The sequence below is a fragment of the Leptopilina heterotoma genome, unplaced genomic scaffold (assembly GCF_015476425.1).
Source record: "Leptopilina heterotoma isolate Lh14 unplaced genomic scaffold, ASM1547642v1 Lhet_123, whole genome shotgun sequence".
In the NCBI taxonomy this organism is placed as follows: Eukaryota; Metazoa; Arthropoda; class Insecta; order Hymenoptera; family Figitidae; genus Leptopilina; species Leptopilina heterotoma.
Window position 1 is genome coordinate 596,003 of NW_025110842.1, and position 18,271 is coordinate 614,273.

An 18,271-nucleotide genomic window follows, 5' to 3' on the forward strand; every position below is an offset into this window, starting at 1 on the left:
GAAAAAGAACTTATATCTCTTCTTTTTAATTCGCTTCTCTTATAGAAAAAAAAATTATTTACAAATTTTAGAAAAATATAATTGTCGCGTCACTTTTTCACTTCCTCTAAAACATTCGTCGGTGGTAGAACTCGTACGGAATAGTGAATTTTTTTGTTTCTCAGCAAACTGTAGGAATTGTCGAAAACGAAAGAATCTGAAATTAAAATTAAAGAATTAAATTAAAATTTAAATTAAAATTAAAATTAAATTAAAATTAAAATTAAAATTAAAATTAAAATTAAAATTTAAATTTAAATTAAATTAAAATTAAAGAATTAAAATTAAATTAAAATTTAAATTAAATTTAAATTAAAGAATTAAAATTAAATTTAAATTTAAATTAAATTTAAATTAAAGAATTAAATTAAAATTAAAATTAAAATTAAAATTAAAATTAAATTAAAATTAAAGAATTAAATTAAAATTAAAATTAAAATTAAATTAATTTTCTATTGTTTGCAGGTTGAGAATTTTTTTCGAGGTTGTAAGGTCTAAATTAACTTACATGTGCTAGAACCCTCGCAAGTGACGATGCCAATTTCGTCCATTTGATGCGCTGATACTCGATGAATTGGAATTATTTCCGTTTTTCCGCCTTCGTTCGTTTTACGAAGTATTCCGAATTTAATGTCGTGCTCTTCAGTGCGAAATTCCCAACTAAACAAATGAATTATTTATTATTATCAATTTTTATTTATTTTGCATTTACTTTTTTTTTATTTAAACCAAAAAGAAAAATACAACCAGAGATTAACTATCATAAATTCTAAAAATTAATTCAATTAATTATATAATTTATTAATTAATTCAATTAATTAATTCGATTAAATATATCGAAGTATATAAAAATAAAAATGAGAAAAAAATATTTGCATTTTTTTTATTAATTTTTATTCGTTTTGTAATCAATTATTTTTTTTAAATTAAAAAGCAAAAATTACGTCTCCATTTTTTTTTTTTTTTTGTATTTAAAAGCAGGAAATTTTTCTCGTTTCCTTTCAAATTACCTTAAAATTGAGCCGCTTTCATCCACTGGTAATTCTAGTTTTAATTTCTCTCCCTTTTTCACTGTCGCTGTGGTGAAATCATTTTGCTTGTCCTTCTCATTTTTATTATTATACATTGTTTTCGGTACTTTGCCTCCTTGGCAAACCTGAAAAAATCGAATATTTTTATTTATTTTTATTTTAATTATCATTTAAAATTCAAGGCTAAAAATTTGAATCACATTCGAATTGAATTAATTCGATTTCAGATCTATTTTGTAAATAAGGAAATATTTTTAAAATAGTTAGAGAAAATTTATTATTTATTTAAGTTATTCAAAATCTCTATGATTAAAAATATTTTTAAAGATAATTATGAATTGAAAATAATTAACTCGATAATAATTAATTTTAAAAAAGTAGCTATCGAAATATTTAAACTTGTCGACCAAAATTATCAAAATTTTGTTTGAAAATAATTGAATTCCTAAAAAGCATTTTATTATTTATGAAAATAATTTAATTCTTGCTGGAGATTTTACTAGAATTTTTTGAAATAATTGCATTTTTCTGAAGAGTTTTGTAATTTATGAAACTATAATTGAATTTTTGCAAAGAATTGTATTAGAATTTTTGAAAATAATTGATTCTTTTAAAAAAGAAATTTGAATGAAATTTTTTCAAAGTATAATTGAATTAATGCAAATCATTGAAATTTTCAGAAAAATAAATGAATTCGTAAGAAGAATTTTATTATTAAAAAAAAATAAAATAAAAAAATAAAATAAATAAAAAAAATAATAATAAAAAATAAAAATAAAATAAAATAAATAAAAAAAATAATAATAAAAAATAAAAATAAAAATAATAAATGAAATAAACATAATCGAATTTTCTTGTGAAGACTTTTGATTAATATTATTATTTTTGAAAATAATTAAATTCGAGATGAAGAAATTTTATGAAAAAAAAAATTAAATTCCTGCAAAGAATTTAATTAAATCTTTTTAAAATAATTTAATTCTTACGGAGAATTTTAGTCAAATTTTCGAAAATAATTTAATTTTTGTGAAGAATTTTATAATTTGCGAAAATAATTGAATTCTTGAGGCGAATTTTATTAAAATTTTTGAAAATAATTTTATTTTTGCCGAAGAATTTTATTATTTATGAAAATAATTGAAATTTTGCAAAGAATTTAATGAAAAATTTTTGAATCCGAGTTGAATTCTTTTGAAGAATTTTATTTGTTATAAAGATAATTGAATTTCTGCGGCGAATTTTACTAAAATTTTTTTAAATTGTTGAATTTTTCTGAAAAATTTTATAAATTACGAAAATAATTGAATTCTTACGGCAAATTTTATAAAAAAAATTTTTTTAAATAATTGAATTTTCTTTTTTAAGAATTTTATAATTTATGAAAAAAATTTAAATTTTGAAAAAAGAATTTTATTAAAATTTATGAAAATAATGGAATTCTTGAGAAGAATTTTATTATTTATGAAAATAATTGAATTCTTGTGATCGATTTTATTGGAATTTTTAAAAATAATTGAATTTTGCAAAGAATTTTATTAAAATCCGTGAAAATAATTGAATTTTCGAGAATAATTTTGTTATTTATCTTGAATAATTGAATTCTTTTCAAGAATTATTTATACGTAAATAATTGAATTCTTAACAAGGATTTTATTAAAATCTAAAAAAATAATTGAATTATTTCAGAAAAATTTAATTAAAATTGTATTTAAAATAATTGATTTCTTTCGATTAATTTTATTAAATTATTCAAAAATAATTGAATTCCTGTGAAAAATTCTAATATTTTTGTAAACAATTGAATTTTTTCAAAAAATTAAAAAAAAAATTTTAAATAATTGATTTTTTCGTGGAATTGAAATTCAAATTTTCAAGCAATTCCTGTAAAACTGTATAAAAAATAATTGAAATCCTGCGATGAATTTTATTACTTATGAAAATAATTGAATAGTTGTTGATAATTTTATTTAAATTTTCAAAAATAATTAAATTCCTGAGAAGAATTTTATTATTTATGAAAATAATTGAATTACTGCGAGAAAGTTTATTCAAATATTTTAAAAAGAATTGAATTTCTGTGAAAAATTTTGTTATTTTTGAAAATAATTGAACTTTTTTTTTTAAGAATTTTATAAACATTGTTTTAAATAATTAATTTTTTCGAAATATTAATAAATATTATGAAACTTTTATTTTAAATAATTGAATTCTTCTGGAAAACTTTATTTGTGAAAATAATTGAATTATTCCTTAGAATTTTAATTTTCTTTGAATAATTGAATTTCTATGAAAAATGTTATTATTAGTGAAAGTATTTGAATTATTGTGAAGAATTGTATAAAAATTTTTGTTAAATAATTAATTAATTTCATTTTTTCGAATTTTTTTTTTTTTGAAGAGGCTATTCGAAATTAATTGAATTCCTGTGGAAATTTTATTATTTATGAAAATAATTGAATTTTATCAATTTTTTTTTGTTAAATAATTGAATTGTTTTGCGAAATTTGATGAAAATACTAGAAATTGAAAATAATTGAATTTTGAGTATTTTTTGAAAATTTTTTTAAAAAAGTTATAAATATATTCGACTGCAAAAGTGATTTCTTTTTATCGATACCGCTAGGGGCTTAAAGGGTTCATCAGGAAAAAAAAATATGCAGCATTTTAAAGATTTAAAAGCAAAAGGAAAAGTTTAATAAAAATTTAAATTACTTTTGTCGTTAGTCGGGGATTTCCGTCGGGATCAGTGAGACTTCCTCCAAAGTGCTTTGGAAGCTGATCGGCGGGTACAAGTTGCAGGATGGCAGGTCTCCATTTATTTGGATCGGCTTTGATTATTTGAATTTTCGACAGTGTGTACTCGTTCATGAATCTCTTTGCTATCGAGAAGGCGAATGTGAACACTTTCGGTGCTGAAAGAAATTAAAACTTTTACGGCTTTTTTTCCTTTCCTCACTTCATCCTCTTTTTTTTTTTTAAGAAATTGCTTTAATTAAAAGAAATCTAAGAATTATTAACAATATTTTATTAATGAATTTATCTAAATTATTTAAGAGTGGCTTAGTTAGTAGCTTAGTGGTTAGTTCGTTGGTTTTCAAACCATTGGTCCTAGGTTCAATTCCTCTCGTGGGTCATTTCGTTTTTTAATTTTTTAAGGTCCTCTACTTTTTTTATTCGAATTTTACTTACGACAGAAAAAAAAAAAACTCACCATTTATGATAAAACAAATCTTTAGGATTTCCGGATAATTTGCCTCGTACATTTGAATTAGCGCCAGGACAACTTCTCCAGCTGTGTAAATAATTAATTTTTCAAAAAATTAAAAAAAAATTTTTTACCTTAAAAAGTTAATTTTTAAAAATTGTTTTTGAAATAAAATATTTTTTTTTTACCCGGTCGCCACATGTACTGACGTAAATTGAAACCCTCCATATCGAAAATAATTGTTATTTGTCCAGCAATTGGGCCATGTTTTTTTGCCTGCTCGTTGCAAATATTTAAATAACTCTCCAATTGTTTTACCGTTATTTTTATCATTTCCTTCCTCGAGACCACGTGCAATATTCCATACATATCCAATCCAGCGAAGGGAACAATCACCACTGAAATTTATGTTTTTTTAAAAAGAAAGTAAAAATAAAAAAATTAAGACGAAAATTATTTTTCAAATTTTATTTTAATTTTAAAGGAAGGAAGAATTAATATAATTATTTAGAACCTGGCGCTCCGTCCTTGTCATAGCCACAGACTCCATGAGGAAGATAAACGTTGAGTAATTGTGGATGGTCCCAATCATTTAAATTGTCCACGTCCCATTGTTTTCGCCACTCCAAAGACTCGAATCACACAATCAAAATTTTTATTATTTATTTTATAATCATTCTTTGATTTAAAAAAAAATAAAAAATAAATAAAAAAATAAAAAAAAAATAAAAATAAAATAAAAAAAAAATAAAAAAAAAATAAAAATAAATATAAAAATCAAAAATAAAATAAAATAAAATAAAAAAAATAAAAAAATAAATAAATAAAAAAATAAAAAAAAAAAAAAGAAAATAAAAAAAAATAAAAAAAAATAAAAATAAATATAAAAATCAAAAATAAAATAAAATAAAATAAAAAAATAAAAAAATAAAAAATAAATAAATAAAAAAATAAAAAAAATAAAAAAAAATAAAAAAAAAAATAAAAAAAAAATAAAAATAAATAAAAATCAAAAATAAAATAAAATAAAAAAATCAAAAAATAAAAAATAAATAAATAAAAAAAAATAAAAATAAAAAAAAAATAAAATAAAAAAAAAATAATAATAATAATAATAATATTATATAATTATAATAATTAATAAAATTAATGAAAATACTATTTCCGTAATTTTATAGTAAAATATAATTGAAAGTAATTTAGTTTTTACTTTTCTAGTTAGAAAAAACAATACTCACGTCTCTTAGCATTTTTTCAGCCGCCGCAGCGTCCCATTTTCTTGCTACGATAAATATTAATCATTTATTGTTTTACTTTTCTGTCTTGACAAATTTTTTCTTTTTTGTTTTTTTAGTTGTAAATTACCTCTTAACCATCGCAATAAAAAATGATCGTCATGCTCGGGCTTTAGACAATCCTGAACGCTTCTTCTAAACTGAAACATAGAAGACCTGCATTTTTAATGAATTATTATTTTTAGAATTAAACATTTTTAAAATTTTAAGATTTTAAAATTTTTTTATTTAAGAATCTATTGATTTTTGAAATTTAAGTATTTGTTAATATTTTAATTTAAGAGTTTGTTAATTTTTGAATTTAAGAATTTGTTAATTTTTGAAATTAAGAATTTGTTAATCTTTTAATTTAAGAGTTTGTTAATTTTTGAATTTAAAAATTTCTTAATTTTTGAATTTAAAAATTTCTTAATTTTTGAAATTTAAGTATTTGTTAATCTTTTAATTTAAGAGTTTGTTAATTTTTGAATTTAAAAATTTGTTAATTTTTTTAATTTAAGAGTTTGTTAATTTTTGAATTTAAGAATTTGTTAATTTTTGAACTTAAAAATTTATAATTAAATTTTTTTTTTTTTTTTTTTTTTTTTTTAATTTTTTTTACAAAAGAAGTGGAAAAATAAGGATTGTAATGAAAAGAGTGTCATTTCACTTCGTGCAGTTAAATATATATGTATGCTTATGTCTTAAACTGAACATGCACCTTGACCAAATAAAAATAGTTCTCCTTATAATTCTTGCACGCAAAGAAATTTTATAATACAAGAGAGGAAATGAATTATGTCAAACGAAGTTATAATTTCCGTTAGATATTATATATTTCGCGCGAGTCCGACGCATATGTCGCAATAATATGATAATAATATATTATAACAATCGGAAATTTTGTAAATATTCCTGTTTTTAGGCAATAATTATTTTTCCCTCAAGGTTGCGTATGCTCTAAAAAGTGAAAATTATTTTTTAATATGCACTCTAATTATTTTCATTAAAATTACTACAACGTAGAATTATTGTTTTCAGAAATTATTAACGTAAAATTGTTTTTACAAATTATTAATTCAAATAATTAATTTGTTAAATTATTAACAAATAATTCATTTGGTAAATTATTGACAAATAATTAATTTGGTAAATTATTAAAAAATAATTAATTTAGAAAATTATTAACAAATAATTAATTTGGTAAATTATTAACAAACAATTAATTTGGTAAATTATTAACAAATAATTGTTTTGAATCGTAATTTAAAAATTCGTTTCAATCCGTATTGGACTGAAATAAATAGATTTTTAACAAAATATTCTGTTTATAGAACAGTAGTAAAAAAAATTGTTTTAAAAATTTCTAACAAAAATAATTTTTTTAATTTTTAGAAAGAAGAAAAGGGGAGCGATGAGGAGGTCAAATCAGGATGGACAAAAAGAGAATGAAAGTGGTGAGTTAATTTAGTTTAAATTAAATTCTTTTTAATTTTAATAGTTTTTATTGACTGCTAAGAATCTAAATTGATGCTAAGATGTTGATGAACAACACCCTGAATGTTAAAAAAATTTTAGAAAATTTTAAACCCTTTTTGAATATTAGTAACCACAGCCGAAAACTAGCAGAAGATCAAAAATCTCAAAAAAGAAGTTTAATTAAATTCTTTTAAATTTTAATATTTTTTATGGAATGTTAATAATCTAAATTGATGCTAAGATGTTGGTGAACAACACCCTAAATGATAAAAAATTTTATAGAAACTTTTAAACCCATTTAAATATTAGTAACCACAGCCGGAAACTAGCAGAAGATCAAAATTGTCATAAAAAGAAATTTAATTTAAATTCTTTTAAATTTTGATGGTTTTTATGGACTGTAAACAATGTAAATTGTTGCTAAGATGTTGCTAAACAACATCCTGAATGATAAGAAATTTTATAGAAACTTTAAAACCCTTTTTAAATATTAGAAACCTCAGCCGGAAACAAGCACAAGACCAAAATTGTCATAAAAAGAAGTTTTAATTAAATTCTTTTAAATTTTATAATTTTTTATGGAATGTTATCAATCTAAATGGTTGCAAAAATGTTGCTGAATAACACCATAGAGCATAAAAAATTTTATTGGAACTTTTAAAAGCTTTTAAATATTAGTAACCACAGCCGGAAACTAGCAGAAGATTAAAATTGTCATAAAAAGAAGTTTAAATTAAATTCTTTTTAATTTTAATAGTTTTTATTGACTGCTAAGAATCTAAATTGATGCTAAGATGTTGATGAACAACACCCTGAATGTTAAAAAAATTTTACAGAAACTTTTAAACCCTTTTTGAATGTTAGTAACCACAGCCAAAAACTAGCAGAAGATCAAAAATCTCAAAAAAGAAGTTTAATTAAATTCTTTTCAATTTTAATATTTTTTATGGACTGTTAACAATCTAAATTGTTGCTAAAATGGTGCTGAATAACACCATGAATAATAAAAAAAATTTTAGAAACTTTTAAACCCTTTTTAAATATTAGTAATCACAGCCGGAAACTAGCAGAAGATCAAAATTGTCATAAAAAGGAGTTTAAATTGAATTCTTTTAATTTTTAATATTTTTTATGGACTGTTGTGGACTATTTATAATTATAGTTGAATTGTTTCGAAGGATTTATTAAAAAATTTTTTAAATAATTGCATATTTTCGAAAAAATTTTTAAAATATTGAATTCTTTTATGAAACGTCATTAAAATTGAATTAAAAATAATTGAATTTGGCCAAGGAACTTATTAAAATTTTAGAAAATAATCGAATTCTATTATTATTATTATTATTATTATTATTATTATTATTATTATTATTATTATTATTATTTACTTTATTAATTAAGATATTTATATTTTTGTATGTCTTATTAATTTATTAAATTTTTTTTTTTTTACTTTAATGTCTCTTTGATTTAATTGAAAAAAATTTGAATATTATTAATTTTATTCGAAACTAAAGGAATCATACATATTTTTTATTTCAATTTATTATCTATTTTTACTTTTTTCTCTTTCTTTAATTCTAGTTTTTTTTACTTTATTTTTCTTTTATTTGAATAATTAGTTCTTGCAATTAATATTAAAATTCATTTTTCTTACGTCAATTTTAAGATCACAATCTAAATTGTAAATTATTTTACAATAATTACAGATTATAATAACGAGTCTTCGTTAAATTTTTTCACGCATTTTTAAATTTCCATTTCTCGAATTTGAAAGTTTATAATTTGTAACGCATTCATCATCATTATTATTATAAAAAAAAAGAATAAGCGAAATGACGAAAATTAACGGAACGTAATTTATCTATCCTTTTGAAGATGAAAAAGATAAGTAAAAAAAAAAAAAAAAAAAAAAAAAATTTTTTTTTTCTCGAAAGTAAATTGATGGAAAGTCTCTCTCGAGTTTAAATGCGGGCGCGTAATTTAAATCTGTAATGGCAAATTTCTTCTCTCGCTTTATTATAACTGTGTTTTTACCACGAATGAAATTTTCTCGTTGAATATTAATGGATGAATTCGTGAGCGAAATTGAAATAAAATTACCACGCGAATGTTGAATGAAAAGCGTTGAAAAACGTTTTATTTTCTGTTTTCTTTGGAAATATATTTATAAAGCGATTACTAGAGCGTTAATTTACATTTTTATTTTGCCAATTTTTTTCTGTCTCAGTCTCTCTTTTTTTGCAATTTGATCATTAAAAATTGTTGCAAATCTACTTTCTAAGATTGTTGCAATTTTTTTTTCTATGTTCACTTTGAGCGCAATCTCTGCACAATTGGAGCGAATGATTTGTAACTTTCTCTGAAACTTAATACAAAAATTATGAAATTCAATCGAATAAATGACAATGTTTAACGATAGTTGTTATATCAAAGGCTATTAGTTTATTTTTATGTGATTTTTATTAATCAATGGTTATGGGAATTTGATAATGAATTTTCGTTGAGGTAATCCATTCAATAAAAAAAAAAAAAAAAAAAAAAAAAAATTATTGAATAGTGGGAATTAATTAATTAATTTTATAATTTTATAGTGGGTAATGGTAGTACAAATAATATTTTAAATAATAATAATAAAAAAATAATGGCAATAATAGTAAAAATGTCATTTAATTATTTAAAAAAAAAAATATATATAAATTAATTTTTCTAAATTATAATTTTGTTGAAAATTTTAGAAAAGCAAATAGAAATATTTTTTTTATTTAAATTAACATGTTAATTATTAGTAAAAATAATAATATTAAATATTTAAAATATTTTTTTGTTACAAAAATATTTTTTTTTTGAAAATAAATTATAAGATAAAATTCTTTCAAACTGTTTTAATTCAATATATGTAAAATATCGTTTGTAAAATATTTATTTCCGGGTTTTTTTATTATTTATAAAATGTTGTTTGTTTTGAGAATTTCAAAAGAAAAAAAAATTGATATTACAGTAAATTATTTATAATGCATAAGGTCGGTGAGTTTTTCTGCATTGTTTTGGAAACCTGTTTATCAGCATTCTAAAAATGTTACAAGGCATATGAGATTTATACTATTTTGAAAATTATCTCTATAGAAAAAAGAAAAAAAATTTTAATTATTCAAAATTGAAATTTTAATTTAATTCATTCTGTTCAAAAATAGTTTTCACTCGATTAATATATAAATACATTAGTCATTCTCAAATTTAATAATATGTATATATTTTATTTGTGAATTTTTATAAAATTTTTTATTAAAAATTTTATTAAATTTTATTAAAAATTTTATTAAATTATATTAAAAATTTTATTAAATTTTATTAAAAATTTTATTTTATAAAATTTTATAAAATTACTTTTATAAATAATAACAATATTAATGATACTAATAATAATTGTTGTTAAAAGTATCAAATTACTGATTATTATTAATATTAAAAAAAAAAAAAAAAAAAAAAAAAAAAAAAAAAAATTGTAGTCAATATTTATTAATAATAAAAATAATAGTAAAAGAATATATTTAATACATTACTTGTACAGCACTCGATGTTTTATATTAAAAATCGAATTGATTGTATAAAAATTAATTTTCTGTAAATTGTAGAACAATATTTTTATTTTCAACATTGTTAGGCGTTTCTCTCTTTGCATAAATAATGAGTCGACTGTCATCGAGTGTATATGTGTTGTCTTTTGAAAAGTAAATTCACGTTAAGTCAATAATCGAAAACGTGACTAGCAATTTTTTTTTAACTTAATTGACTTTTGCAAAAAATTTTCATATTTTTCTTTGTTTCTTTATTCGTTTCAAATTTATAAATTTATTTAAATTATTTGTTTTAATTTTCACGTACTTGACTTTTACAAAAATTAAAAAAAAAATTTTCTGTTTCTTCACTTCTATTTTTTTTATAATTTTAATTATTTATTTTATAAATAAATTATTTATTATTCTTTCCTTTCATTTGGTTTAAATTTTAATTTTTTTAAGTTTAATTTAAATCAATTTCAAAAATTTTTAAATTTAATGAATTTTTTAAATTTTATAAATTTTTTATTTTTTTCCTTTAAGGTTATTATTTAAGTATTTACCTTATTTAATAAAACATTTATATATCCCATAATTGAATGTGATAGAATTTTTGAGAATTTCTTGAAAAATTTTCGTTAATTTTCTTTTTTTTTTTTTTTTTTTTTTTTTGAGGGTATAAATAATATAAATAAAATTTAAAAACAATTTAATAAGTATAGTTTTAACAGACACTTGCAAATCTAAACTGGATGCTGACTGAAAGTTTTCGAGGGGAACGATCCCTTTATATAGAACATCGCGTTAATTGAGGAAAATTGCCTTTTGAATAAAATTAAAATAATCTCGAATGAAGAGTGAATGAACTGAAAAATTGCATTTCCAAGAAAAGTCAATGTAATTATAGTTTTATTTTCATGTTAACTGGAGTTTAATTTAGAAATTTACTTTAAAACTTAAAAAATTATTATTTTTATTATATTATAATTTTTATATTGTTTAAAATATTTTCAATTTTAAAATTAAAATATATTGAAAATTATCAAATTGTTGCAAAGAATTTTCACAAAAAATTTGATGATAATAACAATTTTTTTGTTTAAAAATTCTTTTTGGAAAATTTCTTTGAGTTTTTTTTTTTACTAATTTTAATTAAAAACTTGAAAAAATAATTGAATTTTATGAATAATTTCTGTAAAGTTTTTTAAAATAATCGTGTTTGTTAATAATTAAAATTAAACATTTAATTATTGAATTTTTAAAAATTTTTAGAAAATAATTGAATTTTTTTTGAAAAATTTTGTTACGAATTCTGAAAAAAATTGAATTCTTTCGTGAAATTGTTTATAAATACAATTGAATTTTTTCAAAGAATTTTACTATATTTATAAATGCAATTGAATTGTTTCGTAGGATTTGTTAAAATTTTAGAAAATAATTGAATTCCATTGAAAAATTTTATAACAAATTAAGAAAAAAATTGATTCTTTTGTAAAATTTTTTTGAAAAATAATTGAATTTTTGCAAAAAGAATTTAATATTTATTAAAAGAATGGAATAATTGAATTCTATTGACAATTTTTATAATGAAATTAGGAAAAAAATTCAATTCTTTTGTGAAATTTTTTTAAAAATTTTGTTGAAAAATAATTGAATTTTTGCAAAAATTTTTACTATTTATAAATATAATTGAATTCTTACGAAGAATTTATAAAAATTTTAGAAAATAATTGAATTCTATTGAAATTTTTTAAAATAATTGAATTTTTTCGAAAAATATTAAAAATATAATTGAATTTTTTTGAAACGTGAAATTGGTGAACAATTTAATTTAAATAAGTGAATAATCACTTTAAGTAAATAGTCACTTGAAATATTTTTAAATTCACTTTAAATAAGTGAGAATTCACTTAAACTTTGATTTAGAGAATTTACGGTACTTTGTCGAATATAAAATTTTTTAACGATATATAAAGTTGAACAACTTTAGCAGTTGCAAATAATTACATCATCAAATGTGGGTCACACACATTTTTACGTGCACGTGATATAAATCGGAAATTTATCAAACAAAATTGCCACATTTCAATGTTTATGTTTTTTTTCGATTCAAGAAAAAAGTATTTTAAAAAAATTTTCAACTTTTACGAGCTAACAAAAAAATTCTTAAAGAATGAATATAATTAATATTTGTTTATTTACTTCCACTTTCAATATGAATTCTAGCATGAAAATCTTTCATAGAACTTTCAATCAAATTTTGTTAATTATTCTTGTTAATTTTTTTTTTTTTTTTATAATTTTGTTTTATTTACAATGTTATAAATATGGAGAATTGTTAAATTTTATGACAAAGTAAAATAAAAGAAGCAATTAAAATGGAAAAGAGAATTAAAAAAGTGAAAATAGAAAAGAAAAAAGAATTAATGAAAATAAAAAAAAAAAAAAAAAAAAATTTATATAATTGTAAACGATTCTTTATTATACTGAAAGTTGGTTCCTTTTATTCATTCATCTGAGAAAGTAGAACCTGCTACACAGTGTGATCATCAATGCTTCGCGAGAGAATTGACCTCTTTATATTGTGTTTACGAAAAAAAGAACATTGTCGATTAATATTTTGTTGTTTTTTTTTGTTGATAAAATATTTTTCATTTTTTTTTCTTGTTTGTTTGGAAAAAATTAATCGCGTAACAACACTTTTTATTCTTTATTAATAGACGAACGGTTTTAATAATTAGTTTATATTCTTATATTGAATTGAAAAAAGAAATGAATAAATTCTTTTTTAACATTTTCGATCACGATATACGATCTCGACCTCATTGGAATTCTTCCAGGTTAATGCGTAAGGCTAACAACCTGAAACGATTTGCTTTCGAACCGTCTTGACTTTATTTTTTTTTTCTATTTCATTAAAATTTGCATTTTTTTCAATCCTAAACGTTAATTTTTGTTTTTCATTTTTTCTTGCATTTTTTTTTTTTTTTTTTTTTGCTTTTAACGGAACTTTTTAGAAATTTTTATTTAAATACGTCTTGGAATATTTAATTTAAAAAATTACTTAATTACTCACTTAATTAATGAATTAATTCTGGGAAAATTAAAATACTAATTCATTGCAATTTTTACTCACTTGCTCGAATAATTAATTGATTAATTTATTATTGAAATCAATTAATTATTTAAATAGTTCTTTAAATATTTAATTAAAAAATTACTTAATTACTCACTTAATTACTAAATTAATTCTGGGGAAAATTAAAATACTAATTTAATGCAAATAAATTAATTAATTACTAATTTAGTTTTTTTTTTTAAATTTTAATTTTTAATTACTAATTTTTTTTTATTCACTTCATCAAATATTTAATTAATTAATTTATTATTGAAATTAATTAATTATTTAAATACTTTTTGAAATATTTAATTAAAAAATTACTTAATGACTCACTTAATTACTAAATTAATTCTGAGAAAATTCAAATACTAAATTAATGCGATTTTTACTCACTATTAATTGATTTCAATAATAAATTAATCAATTAAATAATTTATTAATTTATTATTGAAATCAATTAATTATTTAACTATTCAATTGTTTAAATAAGTGGTAAATTATTTTTGTTTGTTTAATTAAAGTAATTAATTATTTAATTATTCAATTGTTAAAGTAATTAGTCAATTATTTGTATATTCAGTAGTTTAATAATAACCAACCAGTTAATTGTTTAATTATTTAATTATTTAATTATTTAGTAATTATAATTATAAACTATTAGTAAATTATAATTGTAAACTATGAGTAAATTATTTAAATATTTAATTAATTTAATTAATTAGTTATTTATTTCTCAACTTAATTATTTACATTAACTTACAGATTAACTATTTTTTTCTAATTTAAAAATTTTTATTTTTTACTTTTATTATTTTTGTACTATTAATTATTGACAATCATTTATTAATTATTTATTTATTTACAAAGATAAATGGGACACGATAAATTATGTTTTATCAATTTTGTTAATAATTTAACTTTAATTTTATCAAGTAAGCAATTATTAATTGTCATTTTGGTTGTTATTTTTAAATAATAAAAAATTTATCATTTATCATCAGTAAATTATTTTGATAATAAATTAGTAGCGAACTAGTACAAATTTGTTTATTTTACAAGAATGTTTCTTATTTTTGTTTACTTTTTTTAATTCTTTATAAATTTTTATATAAAAATTTTTAAGTTTTTTATAAATTTTTATATAAATTTATACAATTTTTGTAAATTTATAAATTTATCAATTGTTTTACAAATTTTTAAATAAATTTATAAATTATAAATTAAAAAATTTTTTTTTTATTTATTATTTATAAATTTATAAATGTTTTATAAATTTTTTAATAAATTTATTAATTTTTTTTTAATTTATATAAATTTATCAATTGTTTTATAAATTTTTTAATAAATTTATTAATTTTTTTTTAATTTATATAAATTTATCAATTATTTTATAAATTTTTTAAGGGAATTTATAAATGTTTTATAAATTTTTATATAATTTGTAAATTTTTGTATAAATTTATATAATTTGATAATATAATAAATTTTTTATTTTATCAAGTGTTTTATAAATTTCTTTATAAATACTCTATAAACAAGTGCTTCTAATTTTTTTTGACTAAATTAACTAATTAATTAATAATAATTTTTAAAATCATCATTTAATAAAATACGAAATAATTCATTCTTGATTATAAAAGACAAAATGTTTTTCTTGCCTTTGTTTAGATTAAATAAAATTACTTAATAAAAAAATAAATTACTAAAGATGCTGATAAAAGAATTAATTAATTTTCCAAATTTTTTTTAATATCAAATTTATTATTTAACTAATTATTTCTTGTGACAAACCAGTTTTTAAAAAACACTAAATAACTGTTAATTAATTATTGACATTCATTTTCAAGACTGGAAAATTTTTATTAAAAAAAATTATAAAATGTAGTTATAAAATTAAAAAAAAAAAAAAAAAAAAAAAAAAATTATAAAACGTGTATATATTTTTTTAATAAACAGTAAATGTTAACTTTGTAGTTAATTGTGTTTTCCCCTGAACTGTGGGTCGCAGTCAACAATAAATAAATTATTTTACCTTCATTAAAGCAAATCGTTGATCGTCCGCGAGTTTTAATGACGGAGCCATGACTTTTCAATTTATTGCTACCTTTTATTTTCCTTTTTTCTTTTTTAATTACAAACGTCTTTTTTTGTGACACTTTCTAACTTTTTAGTTTGTTAGTTTACTTGCTGTAAAAATATTTCATGCGGAATTTTTTATTTTAATTTTTTTTTTAGTTTTTATTTTTGCATAAGATTTTTTTATATTTTTTTTAATTTTATATTTTTGCATAAGTATTTAAATTTTTTTCTTAATTTTTATTTTTGCATAAGTTTTTTAATTTTTTTTTAAATTTTTATGTTTGCATAAGTTTTTTTTAATAATTAATTTCTAAATTTTATAATTTAAATTCAATTTCTAAATATTATTTTCTTTTTAAGTCAATTTGGAATTTTTAGTCAAAAAAAAAAATCCTTTGAATTTTGTGTTACGATTTTAGAAAATTAGGAAAAATTACACTTGAAATTTTTTAATCTTTTTTTTATTAGTTAATGAAATATTTTTTTGTTAAATTAAATTTAAAATTTTTTTAATCTTTTTTTTTATTAGTTAATGAAGTATTTTTTTTGTTAAATTACTTTCGAGTCATTTTAAAATGCAAAGTTAGTGGATTTATTGTTAAATATTAAACCAAAAACTTAGTTGACGATGTGCACACTTTTAAAAAGAAAAACAATTTTTTATAATTACAAATTAAATAAGGGACATTTTTATTAAAATTACAATTTCGATTTTTTTTTTGTTATTTTTTCAAACTTCAGGGAATTAAATAATGGAAAATATTTTTTGAAAAATAATTAGCGATGAAGTGAAGAGCGAGTTTTCAATTATAAAAAAAACAACTCGCTCTATCAACGCGAAAGCTGATTGAAGACTAAACAGAAATCATAAAACTCGGAGGGACTTCGAGACAACTCCAGGTCAAACCCCACTATTTTCTTTCTCCTGAGAGGTGAGAAATGCTCACTTCGCTTTAATTTAATTCCTCAAGGAAATTAAAAATATATACGTATTATACAGACGCATTTTCAGAAATTGACTTTCCACTATTTCAAAATAATTACTGTTTGATATTAAAAAAAAAAAAAAAAAAAAAAAAAAAAATTAAACGTACATACACGACGCAATTTAGAAACATAAACTTTTGAAGACGAATTTAAATGTTTGCTTTGTTGAATTTTTTATTCAGGGTTGCCACATTTTTAAATCAATTTTTTTATTAGAAAATTCAATTATTTAAATAAAAATAAATAATTTATTCAATAATTGAATTTTATAATAACAATTTTTGAAAATTTTTTTTTTTTTATTGAAAAATTTTTGAGGAATTTTATTAAAAAATTTTTAAAATATTTGAATTCCGGAGAAGAATTTAAATAATAATATTTATGAAAATAATTGAATTCCTGATATGAATTTAAATAATAATTTTCATGAAAATAATCGAATTTATGCGATGAATTTTATTAAATTTTGTTTAAATAATTAAAATATTGGCAAGAAGTTTATTAAAATATTTTTATATAAATTTTGCCAATAATTTAATTAATTCAACTAATTAAATTATTTTGGATGAAATTCATCAATTTTTTTTTTTTGTTGAATAATTGAATTCGGTTTGGAAATTTGATGAAAATAGTTGATATCGAAAATCATTAAATTGCAAAAAGTATTTTAAAATAATTAAATTTTACAAAGAATTCTATTAAAATTTTTTGAGAATAATTAAATGTCTGTGTGGCATTTTATTAAATTTTTTTTTTGAAAATAATTGAATTCCTAAAAAGCATTTTATTATTTAGGAAAATAATTGACTTCCTAAAAAACATTTTATTATTTATAAAAATAATTGAATTCTTGCGAAAGATTTTATTAGAATTTTTAAAAATAATTGAATTTCCAAGAAGAAATTTATTACTTTGAAAAATAATTGAATTCTTGTCATGAATATTGTTATTTATAAAAATAATTTAATTTTGCAAAGAATTTTATTAAAATCCGTGAAAATAATTGAATTTTCGAGAATAATTTTGTTCTTTATCTTTAATAATTGAATTCTTTCGAAAAATTATTTATACGTAAATAATTGAATTCTCAGGAAGAATTCAATTAAAATCTATAAAAAAATAATTGAATTATTTCAAAAAAATTTAATTAAAATTCTATTTAAAATAATTGATTTCATTCGAACAATTTTATTAAAATATTTGAAAATAATTGAATTCCTCGGAAAAATTATAATATTTTTCTAATTAATTGAATTCTGTCTGGAAATATTCAATTATTTTAGAAATTTTACCAAAAATTCTTACAAATATTCAATTATTTTATGAATTTTGAACTAAAATTCATCAAAAATTCAATTATTTTCTGAAATATTTACATAATTTGATTAAATATTCAATTTTTAAAATTATTTTATTGAATAATTGAATGTTTCTTCAATTTGAATTCATTCGTCAAGTTTAAAAAAAAATTTTTTTTTCAATTTTTTGAGGAATTT

At 18.6% G+C, this 18,271-nt stretch overlaps 2 protein-coding genes across 4 annotated transcripts in view; one reads left to right on the forward strand and one right to left on the reverse strand.

The window, feature by feature from the left end:
- LOC122512649 (calcium release-activated calcium channel protein 1) overlaps positions 1-18,271 on the forward strand; it is a 55,004-nt gene that overhangs the window by 15,250 nt on the left and 21,483 nt on the right. For both annotated transcript variants that reach the window (XM_043628598.1, XM_043628599.1), the window contains one exon: positions 6,945-7,006. The gene's annotated coding sequence lies outside the window, so the exon portion shown is untranslated. The remainder of the gene's footprint in view (positions 1-6,944; positions 7,007-18,271) is intronic.
- On the reverse strand, positions 55-16,460 carry LOC122512647 (SEC14-like protein 4). Of its 2 annotated transcripts, XM_043628596.1 has the most exons (11): positions 16,347-16,460; positions 15,742-15,896; positions 5,641-5,710; positions 5,514-5,557; positions 4,790-4,907; positions 4,464-4,673; positions 4,282-4,362; positions 3,783-3,982; positions 1,050-1,195; positions 548-699; positions 55-196 (listed from the first exon to the last, which is right to left on the reverse strand). In XM_043628596.1, the coding sequence occupies exons 2-11, from the start codon at positions 15,790-15,792 to the stop codon at positions 90-92; spliced, it is 1,179 nt and encodes a 392-aa protein (XP_043484531.1). In that variant the 5' UTR covers positions 15,793-15,896; positions 16,347-16,460; the 3' UTR covers positions 55-89. The 2 variants fall into 2 exon arrangements, with proteins under 2 accessions (XP_043484531.1, XP_043484532.1); XM_043628597.1 differs by lacking the exons at positions 15,742-15,896; positions 16,347-16,460 and adding an exon at positions 11,152-11,311.